Raw genomic sequence first — 22,688 nt, forward strand, 5'->3', positions numbered from 1 at the left:
ATATTTCCTTTTAAGTTACTGCTTTATGATCCTCGCTGTTGTCCCGCATCAGTTGCTAATTCTTTATTGATCATCGGATGCATGAGGACAGGCTGCGTGTGGTCTCTTTATTTATTACCTAGTACTTCACGAAATAAACGCTGTACTTATCTGCGCTTGGCTCCCGAAGTATCTAGTTAATATGAACATAAGCTGTGGAAGGCTAAAAGTCATCAAAATGACGGTAAGGAAGCTATGTTCAGCGAGGGACAAACACAAGAAGAGGAAGGAAAGCAATCGAATAAGAAGCTAGAAAATGAGAACGACGAAAGTATGGAGTTGACACAAAGCCTAGTGTGAGCAGTATTACTGTCCATAATAGGTTGTCTACAATAACAGTGAAAAGCTGTCAGTACACATAATCATCTAAAATCATCCTTCATGAAGAAATAATGCTCATCCAATTTACGACCAGGTGGAAATAACACAAAACAGAATATATGACTCAATAATGCAAATCAGATTCTCCGCTGGTGAAACTAACTGTCAGGTTACATGTACTTATTTCTAATAAAATGTAGTGTTATTGTGGTGTTATTGTCTATCAGAGTCTGTTCCAATATAAAAAAAACACAAACAGATTCTATGCAATGAGAAAATAGTGTACATCAGTTTCAGTGCTGTGAAGAAGTGATGCTCATCGAATTATCTGCCACCGAATAATATTGCTCATCGGTTTCTGTACCACAAGAAATTAGTGCCTAGCCTTTCAGGTTATGTGCCATGAATCAGGCAATATATGCTACCTTCGTATTATACGCACAACCCAACAAGGATAAGAACATCTCACACCTCTGCTCCATACACTCTCACAATGTGGTGAGAAGATAGGTAAAGCATACTCTTAAAAATAAGAAAGCGAATATAAGTCGAAATGCAGCCTCATCAGGGAGGCAGTAACTTACCTGCTTATTTCCTCAACTAGGGGATGGTGAGCGGCAGGGACTATGGAATGCTAATAATGACTTAAAAGTGCAAATAAGAGCTGGGATCAGCGCCGGACTGGGAACGCAAACTGGCACTGACAAAAATTGAGTTAGACCGGCCTTGGGGGATCGGTGGTGGGGGGTTATGGGGTGCGCATGGAAAACACTACAGCTGCCTTTGTCACAGGGGGCTGATACTGCAGCACTGCTGCAAAACTTGCCCCCTGTACCAAAAACAGCCCCCACCCTTCTGGCCCACCGGGAAAATGCCTGGTGCCTGCTATGGCCAGTCCGGCCCTGGTTGGGATGCTATTAGTAGATGGGGTGTGACAAGGTTCTATGGCATGCTATTAGTGGATGCAGTCTGGCAAGGATCTGTGCATGTCTATTGGTGGCTGGGGTGTGGCAAGGTCCTGTGGAATGCTATTGGTGGATGAGGAATGGCAAGGAGCTATGGGATGCTGACAGATGTGTATTGGCTGGCTATTCAGAACACTTTTGATGGATGGAGCTGACTGGGAATTGGTGGCACTGGTGTTGGATAATGATTACAAGTGTATTTTTGGTGGAAGAAGCAATTGATGGATAGACAATGGCAAGGAGTTAAGAAGCATAGTACCTTCCACTTTTCTTCTGTGGGACTTGCCACTGCAAGGCACTCAACTCACCGTCAGAAAGGCGATGGAGTCAGACTCATAGAGCCGGGGCTGTGTAAAGCAGATTGTTTCCATAACGTGCTCACTGTTCTCCTTGATAGATTTGAGGTTCTCTTCCATCTCCTGCAGGATGGCCTGGCCCTGCTCATGCAGCTCATACATTAGCTTTTCCTCCCGCGCCCTCAGAAAGTGGTGGAGCTTCTCAAACTCACAGGAAATGTAATGCCTCGAACTCATGATAGTACCCTTCAAGAAAGAAAAAAACAAAGTTACACAGAGCAGTCACAAAATTGTTTTCGTTAATATTTGAAAACGTGCAAGAAAGGTGAACACCAACATAAGAAAATATTATAGAACATAGCAGTGCAGAAACTTGACGGACTCTCTAATGATACCCAGGATTTCCAGGAATTACGAAAAGTCTAGAATTGGTGTTTTCAGAAAACATGAACGAAAATCCCTTACTTACCGGATATACCCTTAACTATGTTAACGACACTACCACATGGCAGTGACTGGAGTGGCCTACAGGACTGGACAGACGCAAGGGCAACAAGAGTAGGAGACCTATTCTGAGACAGGGGACTTCTCCCATTTGAGGACTTTGAAACAGAGTTTGGATCACACCCCGGTCATTTTCTCCTCTATGGGGCTGTAACAACCGCATGCTGCAAGCACGGAAGGGGGGGTTGGGCTTGAGGAACCACATACTCGGGCAACCTGTCAATATATCAAATCATCTTCAGGGACCTTTAGGTCAGTGAGCTACCTATATAGGGCAATATGGGATTATATGCTTCAACACCTAGAGTCCCTCAAAACTTGATAGGAGGAGAACCTGCAAATTACCATACCAGACAAGGACTAGGAGATGATACTTGAGAGGACTTCTTAAATATCTAGGATCCACTTCTGATCCAAGTTGCTGCTCATGCGAACTGCAGAGGTCCATGGCAGCCATCTTGTGTCCGCCTCTGAAGTCACAATGGGACTCCTATGAAAACATGAGGAGTGTCCCGCAGTTCTTCCTGTGCTACTCCACAATAACAAGGCTACTCTACACACCCAAAGGAGTATAGGCACCAACAGTCATACAAAACAGAACACTGCAGGTGGAGTAATGTTTTCTTAACCAGGCACCCAAATGCGGTAATATAAACACGTAGAAGCTACAGCATTCTTGAATCAATTGGACCATGAGGCCTAAATAAATGTTTCAGAAAATTTATATTTCTTATATATACAAAATAAACAACCGCAATGACCACTAAAACACATATGTTAAAAACACTATACTAACGGAGAAATTACCCATACACCCACAGTGATATCCATGAACTAAAAAATAAGACACTATATTAAACAAGCATTTGCAATGCAATAGGTCTCGCATTTATACATGTTTAAGCTATTGGCATTGTAAATGACAATGCCTTTTATTTATGTTTTGAAAAATAAAACAAAAAAACAAGCATTAGAAATGCAATAGGTCTTGGGTTTTTTTCAGTTAGAGGTAATGGCATTGTAAATGGCAATGTATTTTAGCCATTTGTTTTGGAGTGTATGCATGTAGTGTGTAGTGGAAATATGTGTGTTGGATTGGAATATTAGCAATGGTGGCATGCTGCGCTTTAGCTGAATATCTTTAAAAGTAAAGTGCAGCATAGTGCGATTGCTACAATAGTTACTTGTGGATGCGTTAACAATTGATGTGTGCATTGATGGGTGGTGGTGTGTGTGCCTGTATAAATTGTGCACTGATGGCTGGTGGTGTGTGTGCTTTGTGGAAGCGGGCAGTACCGGCTTGAGGTGTGTGTGCCTGGTGGAAGCGTGCACTGACGGCTGGTAGTGTGTGTGCCTGTCAAGCGTACAGAGATGATTGGTAATGTGTGTGCTTGGTGAAAGGGTGCACTGACAGCTGTTGGCGAGTGTGCCTAGTGAAAGAGTGCACTGACGGCTGGTGTTGTGTGTGACTGGTGAAAGTGTGCACTGACAGCTGGTGGTGTGTGTGTGTGTGTTTGGTGAAAGCATGCACTGACATTTTGTGTTGTGTGCGTGGTGGTTTTGCTGCACTGATGCATGGTCGTGTTTGTGTTTGGTGAAAGCGTACATCGATGGCTGTTGTGTTTGTGCCTGGTGAAAGCATGCACTGACGGCTGGTGGTGTGGTTGTGTGTGTTGTTGTGTGTGTAGTGGTGAGTGTGTGGGGGTGAGTCTGTGGGGGTGAGTGTGTGGTGGTGAGTGCGCGGTGATGAGTGTGTGGTGGTGAGTGGTGATGAGTGTGTAATGGTGAGAGGCTGGTGTGTTTGTGGTGTGTGTGAGAGTGGTATATGTGTGTGGTGCATGTGTGTGTGGTGCGTGTGGTTTTATGTGTGTGGTCCTATGTATGTGTGTGGTGGACTTAGTTTGAGTGTTTGTCTCCTGCACACTCACACAGTGCCCCTACACACATACACTGCTCACCCTGCACATTCACACTGTTCACCCTGCATAGTCACACACTGTTCATCCTGCACACTTACACACTGTTCACCCTGCATACTCACACACTGCAGTCACTGTCACTCTGCAGTTACTGTTACTTTGCAGTCACACTCACTCTGCAGTCACTCTGCATTCACTCTGCGGTCACACTCACTCTGCAGTCACTCTCCAGTCACACTCACTCTTCAGTCACTCTGCATTCACTTTGCAGTCACACTCACTCTGCACTCACTCTGCACTCACAGTTACTCTCGCACTCACTCTGCACTCACTCTGCACTCAGTCACTCTAGCACTCACTCTGCACTCACTGCGCCGTGAAACAGATGGAATGGTGTATATGACAGCCAACAAGTTGTATACAACGTGGCAGCTTACACAGATTGATTTGATTTGAATAAAATTTATATCGCGCAAACAATAACCCGAAGGCATCAAGGCGCCTAACAAAACATATCATTAACATAGGCATGACACCGTTACAGGTAGGCCTGCACAAAGAGATGCGTCTTCAGAGCGCTTCTGAATGCCTGAAGAGTAGGTAGGGATCTTAGTTCCAGTGGAAGTGCATTCCTCCCCTTGGGCACCAAGGTGGAAAAAGCCCTGCCACCCCATTTAGCTCTTCTGACTCGAGGGACTGATAAGAGAAGTCTACTAGAAGAACGCAAGTCCCTGGAGGGCATATAGCGGGACAGGATAGATCCTACGCCAGTGGAACTGTTTTTGGTAAGGGCCCTATAAATCATGCATAGGGTCTTGAAATGGATACGGTCCTCAACAGGGAGCCAGTGTAGCAGTTTTCTGGCCGCTGTGGCCGAGGCACGCTTAGGGAGGTCCAGCACAAACCTGGCAGCAGCGTTCTGGACTACCTGCAAGCGCTGCAATAGACTCTTATTCAGTCCCATATACAGCGCATTGCAGTAGTCCAGCCGGGAACCAATGAGGGCAACTGCAAGCTGTTTTCTTGCCTGCAGAGATAGAAAATGCCTGATTCTCCTCAGAATATGGATGATGCCCCAACAAGTAGAGATAGTTCTACTAACCTGTTTATCTAAGTTGAGGGCAGGATCAATCATGACCCCCAGATTTTTTGCAGAGGAGGTAGGGGAGGGGCAAACTCCTAATGAGTCTGGCCACCAGCAGGATGCCCACACGTCATCATTCCCTCCGAACACCATCACCTCCGTCTTCTCCCCATTCAGTTTTAATGAATTGTGAATCATCCATTGTCCGACTGCCTCCATACAAGATCTAAAATTGGAGGCAGTCGGGGCACCTGACTGGGAGAGAGAGACAAGGATCTGGGTGTCATCCGCATAGGATACTATCTCCATCCCATATGATCTAATAAGCCTGGCAAGTGGGGTCACATAGATGTTGAATAGGGTCGGGCTAAGCGCCGACCCCTGAGGGACCCCACATTGCACGGGCAGGGACGGAGATAGATACTCCCCCAACTTCACTCTTTGCACTCGATGACTGAGGAAAGAGGTGAGTAGATCTAAGGCTGAACCCTGAACCCCAACCTCCCTCAGCCGAGCTGTTAACACTGAGGGAGAGAGGGTATCAAAGGCCGCCGTCAGATCCAAAAGGATCAGGAGGGTGGTCTGGCCCCCATCAACACGCGTGCGGATATTATCCAGCACTATGGTGAGGGCCGACTCGGTGCTGTGTTCCCTCCTGAAACCATGTTGGGAGGAGTCAAGACAGCCCGAACTCTCTACAAATGCGGCAAGATGTTTATTAAGATGTGCTTCCAGCATCTTTGCTGGAGCAGGGAGCAGAGATATGGGCCTAAAGTTTTTTAGAACCGCAGGATCCAGAGAGGCCTTTTTAAGTAAAGGTTTTCCCACCGCGTTTTTCCATTGGGTGGGGAAAAGGCCATCCCTCATGGCTCTATTCATTATGTCAACCAGGGGGGGCAGGAGAGTATCCCTACACTGTTTGAGGATCCTGAGCGGGCATACATCCAGGGGTGAACCTGATTTAGTTTTATTGAGGAGATCATCCAAGTCCTCCAGAGAAAGAGGGGGAAAAGAGTCTAAGGTTCCCAGAGGGAGTGTTTCAGCCGGGGAAAGGTCCATAGATCCCAGAGCAGGAGACCCACTAATGAGAGATTTTTGCAGCTCCAAGGCAGAGTAAATGTCTAAGATTTTTGACTGAAAGAAGGAGGCAATATTATTGCACAGCTCTTGGGATGCTACTACGGGATCTGGGGTTTGGAGGGTTATAAGGGAGTCCACTACCTTGAAGAGCTCTTTAGGAGAGGTCAGTGAGGTAGTCAGGGCCGTAAAATGCTCTTGTTTGGCCTTTACGATTTCTGCCTTATATTTCCTCAGCAGAGTCTTATGTGCTTCCTTATCCTTTAGGTCCCAGCCCGAGTGCCATAGTCGCTCCCGCTTCCTCACTTCTTGTCTGAGGAGTCTAAGATGTTCCGAAAACCAGGGGGCAGAAGGCCTTTTTCTGGCTCGGTAGCATAGTTGGATCGGGGCTAAATCATCCAGTGCCTCAGTCACTGTCTTTTCAAAATGTAGGACTGCTGTGGAGACACTTCCCCTTGAGGTAGGGACAGATTAAGTGTCCACGGGGTAAAGGAGCTATTGGAGATATTCTTAAAATTCCTGCGGCATTCCTTTTTGCTCGGAAAGTTTTTGGACGATTGGATGAGCGGACAGGCTAGCTCAAATGGAACGGCCAGGTGATCCGACCATGACAAAAAGATAGGGTCCTTGATCGTCAGCCTCTCATCATTAGAAAAAATTCCATCGAGCGTATGGCCTGCTCGATGTGTAGCCCCTTTAACCAATTGGGCAAAACCACAAGCTGACATAGCATCAAGCAAGGAGATAGTATCGTTAATATCGTACCTCTCCAAATGAAAGTTAAAGTCTCCCAGAACTGTGAGATCTTGCCGACCAAAGTAGGGTTCTAGGACGTGGAGGAGCCGTTGTCCAAAATCAGTACGTGAGCCAGGAGGGCGATATATCAAAATTCCATTAAAGAAGGCGCTGTGGCCGCTTTTTATGGAAAAGAATAGAGCTTGAAAACTGTCCATGGGGACAGAGATAGAAGCAGTGTGGCAATGAAAGTGATCCCTGTAGAGGATTGCTAACCCTCCTCCCACCCGGCCCAGTCTATCTTGACGAGCCAGGCAGTATCCTTCAGGGACAGCATCAATAAGATCTGGACCGGAGGAGTCCTTTGCCCAGGTTTCCGTAACGAAAACCAGGGATGGCTTCCTATCTGATACAAATTCCTTAAACAAGATGTTATTTTTGATAAGCGAGCGGGCATTTAGGAGGATACAATCTTCCTTCAATGTCCTAACTCTGGGGGAAAGGGATGGTAAAGGCATATGACTGGATGAAGAGGGCATAGAGCTTGCCGTATCTGACAACCGGCATCCACATGATAAAGGGCGTAGGATGTCATCCGGTGAGCATGTATGAGAACATATAAGCCTATGGGGTTTAAGCTCAAGTAAAGTCTGAATAGAATATCTAAAGTCTCGGGGGTCGGAGGTCCCTAAGCCAAATGTCCTGCCGTCCAGCCCGTCCTCAGCGCGGACGGGCGCAGACGGGCTGGACTCTGGCGTGACTCCGGCGTCACCGTGGCGCACTCACAGCGTGCACACGCTGCACGCCATAATAGCCAGTTTAAGTAGGGCTCTAGTCAGTCCACCTGACTGCTAAAGCGCGAGTCAATACAGCGCTTCCCCAACACCCACCCAAGATGGCGCCCACCTAATATTGAGGCGCGAGGGACCGGCCCGCCGAAATAGCGGTGAGGGCACTAATTATAGTGTAGCAGTGCGAGCGGGGATAAGAACAAGGGAAAACTGTGAATAAAATAATTTAAATAAAACGACAAAACGGGAGGTTTTAAAATACGCTGGAGCGTCCTAATGTGTCCAAATGCGGGCGTAAATGCAGCAGTGAAGAGCCTAAGCAAGGAGAACCTACCTCCTGCCTGCCTTAAGTAATGAGCTCGAATCAGCCTCTAGTCAGTCCACCTGACTGCTAGAGTGCGAGTCAATACAGCGCTTCCCCAACACCCACCCAAGATGGCGCCCACCTAATATTGAGGCGCGAGGGACCGGCCCGCCGAAATAGCGGTGAGGGCACTAATTATAGTGTAGCAGTGCGAGCGGGGATAAGATGGCACCCGAAGAACAGAATGTATTAATAAAATTCCACATTATGCTTTAACAAATCCCTACAGTAGCGCACGAGACTTGGGTGAAATTTATGGCGGCAACAGAAATCCTGTTTACATTACTCAGAGGATTAGGCCGGGTTTAGGAGGAGGAAATCCGTTTTTAGCTTCACAAAGCTGGTCTTGAAGCACTGACGGCTGGTGGTGTGTGTGCTTGGTGGAAGCGTGCACTGCCGGCTGGAGGTGTGTGTGCTTGGTGGAAGCGTGCACTGATGGCTGGTAGTGTGTGTGCCTAATAAAAGCGCGCACAGACGGCTGGAGGTGTGTGTGCCTGGTGAAAGCGTGCACTGATGTCTAGTGTTGTGTGCCTGGTGGAAGCCTGCACTGACAGCTGATGGTGTCTGTGCCCGGTGAAAGCGTGCACTGACGGCTGGTTGTGTGCTGTGCCCGATGAAAGTGTGCAGTGACGGCTGGTGGTGTGTGTGTGTGGTTGTGTGTGGTGGTGAGTGTGTGGTGGTGAGTGTGTGGTGGTGTGTGTGATGGTCTTATGTGTGTGGTCTTATGTGTGTGGTCGTATGTGTGTGGTCTTATGTATGTGGTTTTATGTGTGTGGTCTTCTGTGTGTGGTCTTATCCTGCGCACTCACTCTTACTCTGCAGTCATTCTGCACTCACTCTGCAGTTATTCTGCACTCACTCTCACTCTTCACTTATTCTGCACTCATTCTGCACTCACTCACACTCTGCACTCATTCTGCTCTCACTCTGCACTCACAGTCACTCTCGCTCTCACTCTGCACTCACAGTCACTCTGGCACTCACTCTGCACTCACTCTGCACTCACAGTCACTCTCGCTCTCACTCTGCACTTACAGTCACTCTGCACTCACTCTGCACTCACAGTCACTCTGCCCTCACAGTCACTCTCCACTCACTCTGCACTCACAGTCAGAGTCACTCTGCACTCAGTCACTCTGCACTCACTCTGCACTCACAGTCACAGTCACTCTGCACTCACAGTCACTCTGCACTCACAGTCACAGTCACTCTGCACTCACAGTCACTCTGCCCTCACTCTGCACTCACAGTCCCTCTGCACTCACTCGGCACTCACAGTCACTCTGCACTCACTCTGCACTCACAGTCACTCTGGCACTCACTCTGCTCTCACTCTGAACTCACAGTAATGTCCCAGTGCCTGGCCCAGACCTTAAAAATGGCATCCATAGGCTTCACCACCTCCATTTTAAGAAATTCTGTCGAACCAGCCTTTCATTATTTAATCGAGAGTGCATCTAATTATGGCAATGCTTCTTTTGCGAAAGACCCGCTAAGCAGAGTCAGGTTTGTAAGTTTACTTCTCGAAATGTTCCTACAAATTTAGCATCTTCTGTCTCTTAAAGCTCCCACCTAAGACCCTACTCTTTGTGCAAAATTATGCAAGTGAAGTTGCTACTCCAATTGTTCATTGCTGACCCGGTTTAGAAGTTAAACGTTTGTGGGTGTTATTTGTGGCCATCTGAGTGAAGTATGCAGCCTTCTGCTTGTGCAAACGTACCTCACAGCAGACATGAAAACGTGAATCAGCAGATCACGAGCAGCCATTCCCTGGGCAAATCTATTGAAACCGTGAGCGTTGCAGGCTTCCAGGCGCGATGGTTAATGCATGGTTAATTAATACGTGATTAAAAAGAATCCATTTCATTTAAATGACCAAAATGTGCTCTCAAGTCTCGAGTGCAGTGTCTGGTGATAGCATGTCTCCTAATTTAGTGCCAGCTTTCTTACCTTACTATTTGGCAATGATTCAGGCTTCCTGTTCTCGTTTGTTTGTTGTGCTGTTAGACTAGGTTTTGCAACATTTGGCACCATCACTCGCATTGTTCACATCCTGGCTCATCTTTATATTTAAACGTGTGCTGAAGGATAATTTTCCTACCCATGAGTTGCAACAAGGTCCGGGAAGCTTTGGAAGCGCTCTCTCGCCCAAAGAGACACCCATTTCTCAGCGCTGGTCCCTTTAAACAGTGGATTAAAATAGCTTCCACGGCTCCTGCTGAATTCAGGAATAGTTTGCAAGGCGCTTTAGCGAACCTTCAAATGGTGACAGTATTGAGCAGCGATGGTTCCCCTCCGATGTGCGCATTGACATCCTTTTCAATAATTCCTCCTTCCTTCCTCCCTGGTGACATCAAGGATGCGATCCATCAAGGTTCGCCATTAAAACAAAAGAGGGCTGACACTTTTTAAAGAGCACACGCGAGGTGCTAACAGTGAAGAAAGTGATTAATAATGACAGGAAATGCCTGCCGCGTTATCGATGTGAGTACGTGTCCCTTTTATTTTCGCTGCATTGTGAGTTAGGTAAATAGCGCCTTCCTGGTGATCGATTTGTTAGCTGTGTTTCATCTGTAATTTAAGTAGATGCTATAGAATGGCAGCTGCAACATCATGAAGACAAGCAATTCATTAAACGGAACACCACCTTGGCTTCACATAAAAGCAGAGCTTCGACTGAGATCTCAACCCCATTCTTTCTTCTGAATTTCTGCACTTCCTTCAAAACGGGCTGAGTTTAGCAGCGCCTGATTGGTGGGCAGGCATTTTAGCATTACCCAAATTTGAGCGAAGAGTTTAGCTGACTGCAGTAATTCATGTAGTGCACAGACTGTGAATGGAAAGAGGTGAATGTGTGCCAAGCATCTGGCTTCAATTACCACGGGCCCACGAGCTTTGGTAGTGGAGCTAGCAGGCGCGCACACACAGCTGAAAAAACGAGTGTTGTGCTGACATGATTAACACTGTCTCAGTGCGCGAGCCACATGAAGTGGAAGAGCTTCATAGAGCAGACAGCAAAGAATGGTGCACGCGCGCCCAGCATCTGGCTTCAATTACCAAGGCCCCTGACAGCTGGTAATTGATGAAATATAGCCTTCTGCTGCGCGTCTCCGCACGGAATATGCAGGAAGTGGAGAAACTCTACAGACTATGGCCTATTGCGTGCTGGCTTGTAAAAACATAGCCATGCGAGGGCCAATTGCCATGCAGCTGCCATAAATAACGAACAAAATCCACGCGCTTCTCTGGAATTCGTAGGTTAGCTTGTCGAAGTCCTCTCAAAAGGACTCCGAAGCCACACCCACTTCGTGGGATGTAGGCCGAGCCCTAAAAAGCATTGTTATTTACAATGTCAATAGCTCAAACTTGCCTAAATGCGAGACCTATTGCATTGCAAAAGCTTATTTTTACTGAAGCCCACCTTGGACAACCTACCACTTCGCGGCAACATGTGTCTTCCAAACTCTACTGGGCGCCTCTCGGAGCAGCGAGGCCTCCCTTCCGCCAAACCCCTGTAAAATGTGCCACGGCGCAGGTAAATGTATCAAAGGAAAAGGCCTTAATTTAACAAGCAAAGCCAAAGCCGATAGGTCTGACATAAGGGAGCTTTTGGCTTTGCCAATGTCTTTTAGCCATGTTGTACAGTAAAGGGGCTGATATTTCCAGTCTGTCAGTTCTCTTCAGTAGAAGGCATATTGTATTGGTGTTTTTAAGTGTGTCCTCATGTCATCAATCCCAGTTTCATCTGCAAGTACATATCCCCAATGCCTCCCTAGTCTGCCACACGTGATGGAGTGGGAGAACGTTAATAACTCAGAACAAGTTAATTTTGAATACTTTGCAGATATTCCAGGATTTAGTACACAAGAAGCCTACTTTGTAATAAAAGGCATGCACTATTAGTTGTGACATATGTCAAACTTAAAAATTCTGGGATGGAGAATTCTGCATCTCCAAGTATTCTTGCTGTGTTTCCATTTGTGACAGATGCAGGATTGGCCCTGCAGAGTGCAAGCCTGCACTTTTGGTGATGGCGCAAAGACCATGCAGGGGTTCCTGCTTGTTTTCAATGTTTCAATTAAATAAGCAAATCACACTGTGTGATTGGGCCTATGCTTGGAGGATATGTCCTGGAATGGCAAGCTCTCCAATTTCAGAAGTAATCAGCTAATTTCTTCTGTTGATTCTGGGACTTGTAGTCTTCTCTTTTCATTAGCATACACAGAACATGTTTGTAACGCACTCCTGTGCTGAACTACAAGGGCAACATGCTATCATATCTAGATCTGTGGAGGGTTGGGGACGCAACAGGAGGGAGGACAGCAGAGGAAGGGAAGCAAAAGGACAAGAGAGCATCCAACATGGAGCTGAAAGTTGGGGAGTAGAAGCACCTAGGGGGAAAAAGCAAGCAGGTGGCGAAGCTCACAAGCAGAGAAGGAGCTCTGCTGTCTTGTAGGCTTCAACCTAAAAACCCATGAAAAAGTATGCAAACAAACAAGTGTCAGAAATATTTACAGGCATGAGTGTGTTGATATCTTGAAGAGAGTTTCCTAAAATTGAAGTGCAAATGAGGAACCCACAACACTCCTAAAAGCACATGTGCTCTTTTCATCAGACAAAGTATTATCAACACAGGAACCAAATGTCTATTGTTTATATCCTGTTTGAACTTTCATAATACTGAAAAGGTGAGATAGACTATGTAATTAGGGTGACATTCAAGCTACCAAGGGGGTGAACAGGGGTTATCTTGGCGTGTGACCCCCTTGCCCTGACTAGAATGGTGGTTTCTGCCTGGCTGTGGCGTAAGCCTTAGCCAACCAGAAATCCCAGTTCTAACAGAAAGGAAACTTCCTATGTAATCCCGTACATTCAGCCATTTTCAAACACTCTCATGAATCTAAAGGAGCAGGAACTTCTCACCATGGCAAGAAACATCTGATCGTGGAACTTAAGTAATCTTATTTTCTAAATGTAAAATTACAAGTCCAACGTTCTGGAAATCATTCCAATTTTCTGGCAAGTCTAAACACTTTTATTGATAGCATTTTAAACATTATGGAGAAACTAACTTCTACAATAAAAGAAATGGAGTCAGATATTTAGGGCCATATGTATCAAAGCAAAATGGGTTCGCAAACGCCGAAATTCGCAGAATTCCGGCGTTTGCGAACCCATTTTCGCTAAATGGTATGTATGAAACATTTTTGGTGCAAAATAAGGAATCGCTAAATTTGCCATTCCTTATTTTGCGATTGCATTTAAGGAATTGCAAATTTTGCGATTCCTTAAATGCAATGTATCAAGGAAAAAAACATCCCAAAATGTCATTAAGGAATCGCAAATTACCACCAACTTCTAGTTGGTGGTAAGTTGCGAATTCTTTTAAAAAAGCATTTTTTTAAACATCAAAAGGTGCCATGTGACGCTCATACATGCCCTTAAGGAATGTATGTGCGCCATATGTGCACACATGTCATTTTCAGGGGTGCAGCAGGGTGTTCTTGAGACACCCCTGCACCCTTGAAAATATTCACAATTTGCGATTAGCAAATTGCGAATCGCAAATTTCCCCTTCATTCCTATGGGCCTCCAGGCCCATAGAAATGAATGGGAAATTATTCCTTAATTGCGATTAGCAATTTGCTAATCGCAATTAAGGAATATTAAGGAATCGCTAAAAAGAAGCGACTTCCTACATACATACCATTTTGCGATTTCTAAATAGCGATTCCTTAAAAATCGCTATTTAGGAATCGCAAAACGGAATGTTGATACATATGGCCCTTAGTCTCTGTGCTAGGGTGAAACCTCCTTATTTAAATATTTCAATTGTGAAACCAGAACTGAAAGCAAAGCATCCAATGGAATTTACAGGTGACATACTCTGCACACAGGAAGTATAAAGAGGGACTTGCCAGTTTAAAAAAACATTTAAGACTCTAAATTGGGTGGGTTGGAGGGGAATGAGGAGGGGCAGCACAGGGCAGACAGAGGCTACTGGGATTTAACAGAGGTAGTTGTCTGCATTTGCCAAGGCTGACGGGTGTCCATCCTACTGTGGCTCTGGGAACTGGGACATGTAGATCCTTTCTGCACTTGATTCTCAGGCTAGCGAGGCAGGCAGAGTCTCAGGAGTCAACAGGCAAATTAATATATTGTTAGACCCATTGCTTATCCTTTAGTTAAAAGGAAATACTTTGATTGTACAGCAAAACAATACACTGAATAGTCTGAAAGTGACTCAGTCACAGGGTATCTCACTACTAGGTCTAGAGCAATGCTAACCCCCTCCATGGTGCCCACCTCCACTTCGCTCTCCTTTTAGAAAGTTCCCTACCTTCTACAGTACCCTAGGCAGAAAATGTGGGTAAGGCATGGTTTGGGCACAGGTGCAGGTCAATATTAATTACCCCAATGACATTAGCTCGTAGTTCAGTTCAATAGTTTTTTAGGCACAACAAGTTTGTGCTGGCAACGGTTAGTATTGTAACAGCAAACTTCCTATTTGCACCCATCAAGTCCAGTTTCTACATTTGTGCAGGTGCAGCCCCAGGTTACCTATCCAAGCAGTGTGGGGAACCATTGGTGTTGGTGAGTGTGGCCAACATCCGTGCTGCCTTTCAGCCCCGTAGATGTGGTACAGTAGACAGTAGTTTAGCACCTTCCTGGACCACAGAGTTGAATAAGTTCCCCTGCTGGAACTACGGCTACTGCAACCTTTGGGCAGTTGCTGTTTGTCTTTGGCAAAGGCAAACCCTTTGGAAGATGCAAGTACATGCTCTTCTTTGGCAGATGCAGCCTCTGGGACCTATATACATGGATGCTCATCTCTGTCACTTGCATCCTCGTAGCCAATGCTGGTCGCCATTTGTCTTCGGCAGTTGCAGCTTAAAGGCCAATGTGATGCCTCCTCAAGGATGTACACTTCTTATTAGCAGCAGCAGCACCAGACCTTAGGGAAATGCCAAGCAGCACAATATCAACCCAGAGCACAATTTCTTACACAGTTCATCACAGGAGCTGGACTTTGCGACCCGTGGCTTGTCAGCTTCTTCTGAGTGTTTTGAACATGCTGAGATTCTCCTCCTGAGCGGTATCTTCTTCTACAGGGCAAGGCACTCTCCTTCCCTGACTGAGCAGGCAGGTAGGCTTCTAGGTACTTGAGCAGACCCTCAGTTTCTCCAGCAAGCTGCAGACTTCAGGTGATGCCCCCTCTCCTCTGGAAGGCTGAATGTCAGGCAGACACCAACCCTAGTCACAAAAATAGTAATTTGAGTACTCCCCGGAACTCCCCCTTACTTGTTCGAGAAGAACTTGGAATTGGAATAATTGGGATGGTTGGACCACACTTTTATACATATTTTCCAGACAGGGGATGTGAATCCAATGTCTGGGGGACAGATTTAAATATTCTCCTCAGCCTGGCGGAGGACTTAACGTCTGCCAGGCCAAGGCTAATCTGCCCGCCAAATTTAGAAATAAACTCCAAGCTGGCAGTCTTTTCTAAAACATAGTTAGGAACCGCCATCACCGAAGTTCCTATCAATGCTTATTTAAGTTTCTGTCAGTGCTTATTTAAGTTTAATGCACGGCTCCATCCATCAAACTTAATTTTGTTTTATTTCCAAAAAGAAAATAGTGAAATGGGGAGCATTGGCCAATTTTTTACTGCACCTTAGCACCAGTGTTTTCGGGTGGTGATGGGCAGTGAAAACGTACCCACGCGTCTACCTGCAATTCTAAAATAGGTGGATGTACATAGAGGTCAGTCTTTGATGGCCGGTACTCCAGTGGGCTATCGGAGGAGTGCGTCCATGGCGAAGACAGAGTAGTTGCCATCATGTTTACACCACTGGTCTGCCTGCATAGAATTCTGGCGGGCAGGCCATTATCTTGGCGGTAAGGATACCTTATGGAGTGTCCTTACCACCAAGATATAAATCTGGCCCTAAGTTTCAGAATGTGTAAAGGATGACTTTCTCTCTAATGTAAATTTCTGTCTGCTTTGTAGGCACAGTATCTGTGCAAGATGATGCCTTTCTCAGCAGAAAGCAATGATGCTAGCTCCATGCAGGAGTATCCAAAATGTGGGCACCTTGGAATGTGAGATCTCTGCACCTGGCTGTCAACAGCTTTCCTGAAGTAACAAGGCGGGACAGACAAAAGAGGAGAATCTGCCTAGAAACATCCTTACCTTGAACAACTGAAACTTCAGTCCTATTCCTCACCTTTACCATCTAACACATGGTAGTGCTGAGGAATAACTAATCAGCAGTGCTTTGCTAACAAAGTCCTCATTGAATTTCTATGGGTAATCCTGTCTCCGTGCTTCCTCACTTAATTTTCTAGATCTGCACCCTCCTTTCAGAGGAACGCAGGCAATACACTTCCACTGTCTGGGTTAGCAGTATCCATCCTCCACCTGGTGGCATGTCAGACCAGGAGTCGTCCAAAAAGTTTTGCACTAGCCCTTGTCAGTAAACAGCACTTTAATCTGACATAAAACAGGTCTATTCATTTTTATTTTTTTTGTAAACAGATTTTTATTAATTTGTAATAAAACAGATAAAAGCATCACATACGCCACATTGTAATTGCGTGCTAGTTTCATTGTACATCATAATGTAGGTACACATGTCATCTCAGGATGACACTCCTCAAACAGTCAATAGTCTTGCTCTCGAGCAAGGAAATAATGGTTCATCTTAGTTCTGAGGCAGCCTTCAGCTCTTAGTCCTGTAGTGCTTAGTAAAGCCCCCTATTAGGCGTGGCTCACCTCGAGGTTCTGCTTCTCAACTAATACCCAACAAAAATCCCCCCTCCTCCCTCCAAACATCCACCCTCCCCACCCCCGAGGCATGTAGCTAAATCATCCAATTCTCTGTATATTGATGCTGGTCAGTCCAACAGTGCACTATATGTTCTATTCCTGTTATCGCACCCCCATGGTGGCGTGATGCAGAATATGTACTCCACTGAACAGCCCGATTTTGCAGTCAGGGTCGCCAAGTGAATCAAGAGTTCAGTCTCCTGCAGTGGGGACTTCTCCGTCAGGGTTTACATCATTGTCGTCAGTCGGTTGTTTCAATAACTCTACCAATGCCACCCATGCCCTCACTGACTCCAATGTCTTTTCGTTCCCAGTTCTTTGGGCCATTTGCAGTCGGAAAGTCCCTTCGCAGTCTGCCCACTTCACAAGCTCCCTCGTCCATTTTAGCACGCTAGGGGCATTTTTCGCCTTCTAATGGTTCCCTTTTAGCCAACACTAACCCCAAGTCTATAAATAAAAAAGGTCTATTCATAATTGATGATTCTCGAAAACTCACCACCACTTTCTGTGACTCAACCAGGGCACAAACCGTAATCTTATGCCTGCTATGAAGACATACTTGTGTGCCTCATGAGGGCACAGCACATGATCTGAACCTCAAATTACCAGAGACTGGCCTAGGGCTAGGCCTAGAATCTACGCACCTGCTAGATTAGTAAAAAGGCAGGGCAAAACAAAAGGCCAGCATACCAGAGTCACATGGAGTCAGGCTCTGAGGACAGGGGTTCACACCAATTCACCATGCACATGACTTTCCCTTTCCAGCAATATGTTCTATTGTTTTTAGTTTTAATAGAATTGAAGCTATTCAAAATAGCCTGTCTGGAAGAGCTTGTCCGAAACACTGACTTTTTGAATGTACTGGAAAGAAAAGAAAAGAGGAAATTAGTATAATGTAATGTATGTAATTAAGATAGAGGTTGTAGACAGACCTTCCAGCCTTTTATGCTGCTGTATCATTTCTACCCTAAAATTCAAAACAAGATAGTTCTAGGATAGAATTGGGGTAAATACATTTAGGAAAGACAAATGTGGTCCTAAAATATATTATATTATTTTGGATTTACATTTATAGTCAGTACTTACTGATATGTAAATTATACAGAAATCTGACAGTGACCATAACACCCTCTCTCTGACTTTGAAAGGCTCACTTTTGACTGATCAGGCAGCACCCTTCAAAACGGCTGCCTCCTTGTCTTTGTTTGCTAGTATGGTACAAAAGTGGGTGGTGATGGACGGAGCATCTGAACCAATCAAACACTCACACCCAGTCAACAAATCTGGGTTTAATCCATCACCGTTCTTTAGCCCACTCTGCCACCCCAGTTCAGACATGGCCATATGCAAATCAGTCCGACCCTGTGCCTCATGGGAACAGTCCAGCCCGAACTGCCAAGCCATGCCTTCCCTGGACCGGAAACAAGCTTCCGAGGACCGGTTTCTGGCATTTCAGCAGTCTTCAGCCCAGCTTGCTTGAATCCAGTGGCAAAGTGAGCAAGGGACTCACGTCTGAGCATACCCTGCCAACTTATGGCGAACAAAGTGGTACAAAAGGGGGTGGTGATGGACGGAGCATCTGAACCAATCAAACACTCACACCCAGTCAACAGATCTGGGTTTAAGCCATCCGCCCGTCCGCACCGTCTTCACTTTAGGGATAGTGATTAGGTTTTCATGGTCCGAACGAAGGGCTCTCGGGGCTTTATAGGGTCTGATGAATTGTTTTAGGATAGGCGGTCCCTTGTCCTGTAAGATTTTATGTGACAGGCAAAGAGCCTTGAAAGCCACTCTCTCTCTCACTGGAAGCCAGTGGAGCTGCCTCAGGGCTGGTTTAGCGGAGGCTCTCTTTGAGGTGTTAGTGAGAATCCTTGCTGCAGCGTTCTGGATTCTCCATGCAGTTTGTTGAATGTTGCCTCGGGAGCGCCCAGGTAAATGGCGTTACTAAAATCCAGCCTTGAAATGATAAGGCCTTGGATTATTAGTTTCTGGGAAATGGGAGGAAGCAGGGGCAGAATCTTTCTGATGGCTTTAAGGAGCCCAAAACAGGTCCCGGCGATTTTTGTGGCCTGTGTCGCAAAGGTCAGATCTTTATCAATCCATATTCCCAGACTTTTAACCTCAGACTTGGGAGTAGGGGGTACGCCCAGAACCGGGGGCCAGATGTTCTGCGGGAGAAAGAGCCCTTTCTGGAGGAGAATGTCCGTCTTTGAACCGTTGAGTTTCAAAGATGACCTATTCATCCAACCTTGAATTTCTACCAGACAGTTGTAAAGGTCTGATGGCTCCTGGTTCGGGTGGGATAGGGACACCACTAATTGTGTGTCATCAGCATAGCTGATGATCCTCACCCCGAATGGTGTAACAACCTCCTCCAACGGCGACATGTAGATATTAAATAATGTCGGGCTTAATGATGAGCCCTGGTTCTTCATCCAGTTACAAACTTGGGTACAACACTTTGCCAACTTATATTCTGAACCCTGTCCATCTGCCCTATCACCTAAGTCTAGTATGCAACCAAATTATATACACACTTCAAGTCCCATTCTATCTTCACTTCATGATACCTTTGAGGCCTCTGAAAGCTTGAAAGTTGGAAAGGCACCTGGGTTTCAATCAATCAATCAGGATTTGTAGAGCGCTGCTGCATCACCAGTGAGTGTCTCGAGGCGCTGGGAGATCCTGTTGCCTCTTCTCCTATTCATTGAACATCCAAGTCTTGAGGTCTTTTCTAAACTGCTGGAGCGATGGTGAGGCTCTGAGGTGCAGCAGTAGAGGATTAGATCCCTTGAGATCCCTATGATTCCGAACCCCAGATATGGGCTTCCTATGTCAACCTACAGTCAGATATCATCTTGGCTGAAGTCGACATCTCAAAAACGTGGAAGGGAGCAGAAGTTATACCTATTCATAAAAAGGGACTGAGGGGTGAACCTGGGATTTATTGGGCCTATAGACAACTTGCAGAATGTCTTTTGCAGACAAATCCTTGAGAAATTACAGAACTGAAAGTTTGACACAAATTTTTTGCCTGAACTGCAAGCAGGGTTTAGTGGTGAAGTCGGCACAGCTGACCAGGTATTCTGTTTTCTATTAATATACTGGAAGTTTGTGGTGATTATAAAGGAACATTTGTATCTGGCTTTTGTGGACTTGTGGGCAACTTTTTATTCGATTTCGAGATATAAATTGTGATCATTTTTAAAGGGGTCCCAGATAATCTGCTGAAAATAATAGTAAGGCTAGCACACTGATAACTATACCCACGTTAGATGAGGGAAAAGGGGGAATTGACAGATCATTTTTGCATTCAAAAAGGTGTGTAACAGGGATGTGTGAAAGCCCCTACCCTATTTGCCTTTTTTTAACCAAGGATGAAGATGAATTTCTTGGGGATTGCGAAAAATGACCCCTTGCGATTGAATGGTCATCAAAACCCCTGCTTTGTTGTTGTTCGAAAATAACACTTTATTTATATCCAAGACACCTAGGGGGCTACAGTCCCTACCCAACAGGTTTTCAGATTTTTCCACCCAGCACACCTTAGAGATCGATCTTACTAATAACCCGCATAGGAAATTTAGAGGAAGGTTGAAAAAGGAAGACACAGGACTCAGAACAGTAATGCATATTGATTACTTGGGCATCATATTTGCAAATAGACTCTTGTGAAGTCCACAAATTGTAAAAAGCAAATTTAACTTATAACATACTGTAGCAGCTGTCTTAAAGATCTTCAAAGCTACTACATACAGGTCTGTCTTCGCTGCACTACAGGTTTATCATTCAAAGGGAGTAGGAGTGGCAGTACATTGTGCTGAGGTTTAGGGGAACTGTAATAGTACTAACCTAGTCAGGATTGAGAACTCATTTTTAAGATCATTGCTAAATTTACCTTAAAGTTCCCCAATGCTACCACAGAATTTTGACTTGGATTTCAAAAGTATTGCACATCCGGCCAAGTTTGAATCTATTGTTTATTGACCTCGCATTGGTCCACTAGGAGTTAGTAGCATATAAGAACTCAGTAAGCGAGAACGTTACTCTAGAAAAGACCAGCTCCATATTGTGGCTGAAATACGCAAAACGTTGGTTATATTCTCTAGTGCTAAGACCAATATGTGCTATGGTGATGACCCTGGATCCATCAACAGAGGCCTTATAGAATTTGAAATCCAAATGTTGGCCGTACATATTTGAAAGGTGGTGTTCGGACTCAAGATGCGGTTGGCTGATGGAACAGTTTTTAGACCATAGGAAAGCTCCTAAGTTTGCATCATTCATCTATTATGTTACACCACCAGGCGCTAAGTCTTTGTCTTTAAAATCCTGGGTGAGAGCTCTACCGATTAACAGCTTCTCCAGTGTGTGGCTGCAAGACCTTGTGATATCCGATATATGTTCACTGTGCAAATCTAGCAGCTGAAACAGAAGCACACTTAATGTTCTTCTGTACAAAATATATTACATTGTTGTTTGATGGGGTATTCCCCGAAATAAACATATTATTGATAAAATGAATGCATTTTATATGCAGACCCTCTCCCACACTCACGGAACTGACTCAATTGTGCTCAGGATCACAGTTTCCATACTTCTGTTATACCCTTCGACCGCTGATATTAACATACAGATTTTGGGTTTACCAGATCTTTTTCACCAAGCAGTGGCGTAAGGAAACTTGAGAGGGGCCCCCCTAAAAAGTACCTGGAGGGGGCCCCCTCTCCTTGGTCCACCACCTACCACTTTTGCTGAAGTGGCCCCCTGGAGCTCGCTCCCCCCTCCCCACTTTGCAGGGACCTGTATTACGCCACTGTCACCAAGCAATTTTCAGCAGGTTTCACCTGATTACATTTATTGGAAGAAAAATCTGACACAACTATATTTCTCACACCACAGCAAACAGGGGTTTGCATGTGTGTTAGAATGATCGAGGCTAAAGCCCTTACATTCAAAGACGCTTGAAAAAGGGACATGAAAACCATAATGTTTTTTCTGGATTATCATTACATGAATGTAACCAGAGCAATACAATTTGTTGGAAAAACATGTAGCAATGTCATTTCCATCAAAGGAAAAACCTCATGTGGATATGAAAATCAAACTGTAACACACTTCAAATCCATCCGAAAATGATCATCGCGCGGGGATGGGAGTTTAATTTTAATTAGAAAAAAAAATAACACCTTAGCCGGCCTGATCGGTCCTGCGTTGTCTCTGCTTCTCTGCTCCTCGCAGGAAGCAGGCAGCCTCCCTCTCCTAAGCCAATCACAAAACTGCTATGGCAGTGTTGTGATTGGTGGGGACGGCTCCTAGCCAGGCGTCTATGGGGAGGCCATTTTCTCCATGTAGGCTGCATGCAGCCTACATGGAGAAAATGGCAGAGTGCGCATGACTGGTTTGGTGAGCCCCAGAGGGCCGACCAAAGAGTCAGGGCCCTCAACATTGGGCTAGTCACTCCTCCCCTGCCCTGTTGCAGGACAGCCCACCCGCCCCAACCAAACACTTCTGCTTTCTCGCAGTGCGAGAAGAGTATATAAAGCGGTATTTATACCATTTTATGTTACTGCTTCTCGTAATGCGAGATAGCAGTGCGGCGACGCTCCTCCACCCACATGGAGGAGCCGCCGCCTGTTTAGCCTGCAAAAAAGACAATATTTATGTTAAAGTTAGACCCATCCCACAAAGTGGCGCAGGGGTTCGTGCGCCTCCAGAAACAGGGGACCCCATGGATTACACATGATGCCTCTTTCTTTC

General features: G+C 45.6%; 1 protein-coding gene across 1 annotated transcript in view; it reads right to left on the minus strand.

Annotated features, from left to right (window-relative positions):
* Positions 1 to 22,688, minus strand: part of LOC144768692 (zinc-binding protein A33-like) — a 324,408-nt gene that overhangs the window by 203,559 nt on the left and 98,161 nt on the right. Inside the window, exon 3 of the mRNA XM_078652552.1 lies at positions 1,634 to 1,867. Within this exon, the coding sequence (XP_078508678.1) occupies positions 1,634 to 1,867 (234 nt within the window). The remainder of the gene's footprint in view (positions 1 to 1,633; positions 1,868 to 22,688) is intronic.

The sequence above is a fragment of the Lissotriton helveticus genome, chromosome 7 (assembly GCF_964261635.1).
Source record: "Lissotriton helveticus chromosome 7, aLisHel1.1, whole genome shotgun sequence".
Classification (NCBI taxonomy): domain Eukaryota; kingdom Metazoa; phylum Chordata; class Amphibia; order Caudata; family Salamandridae; genus Lissotriton; species Lissotriton helveticus.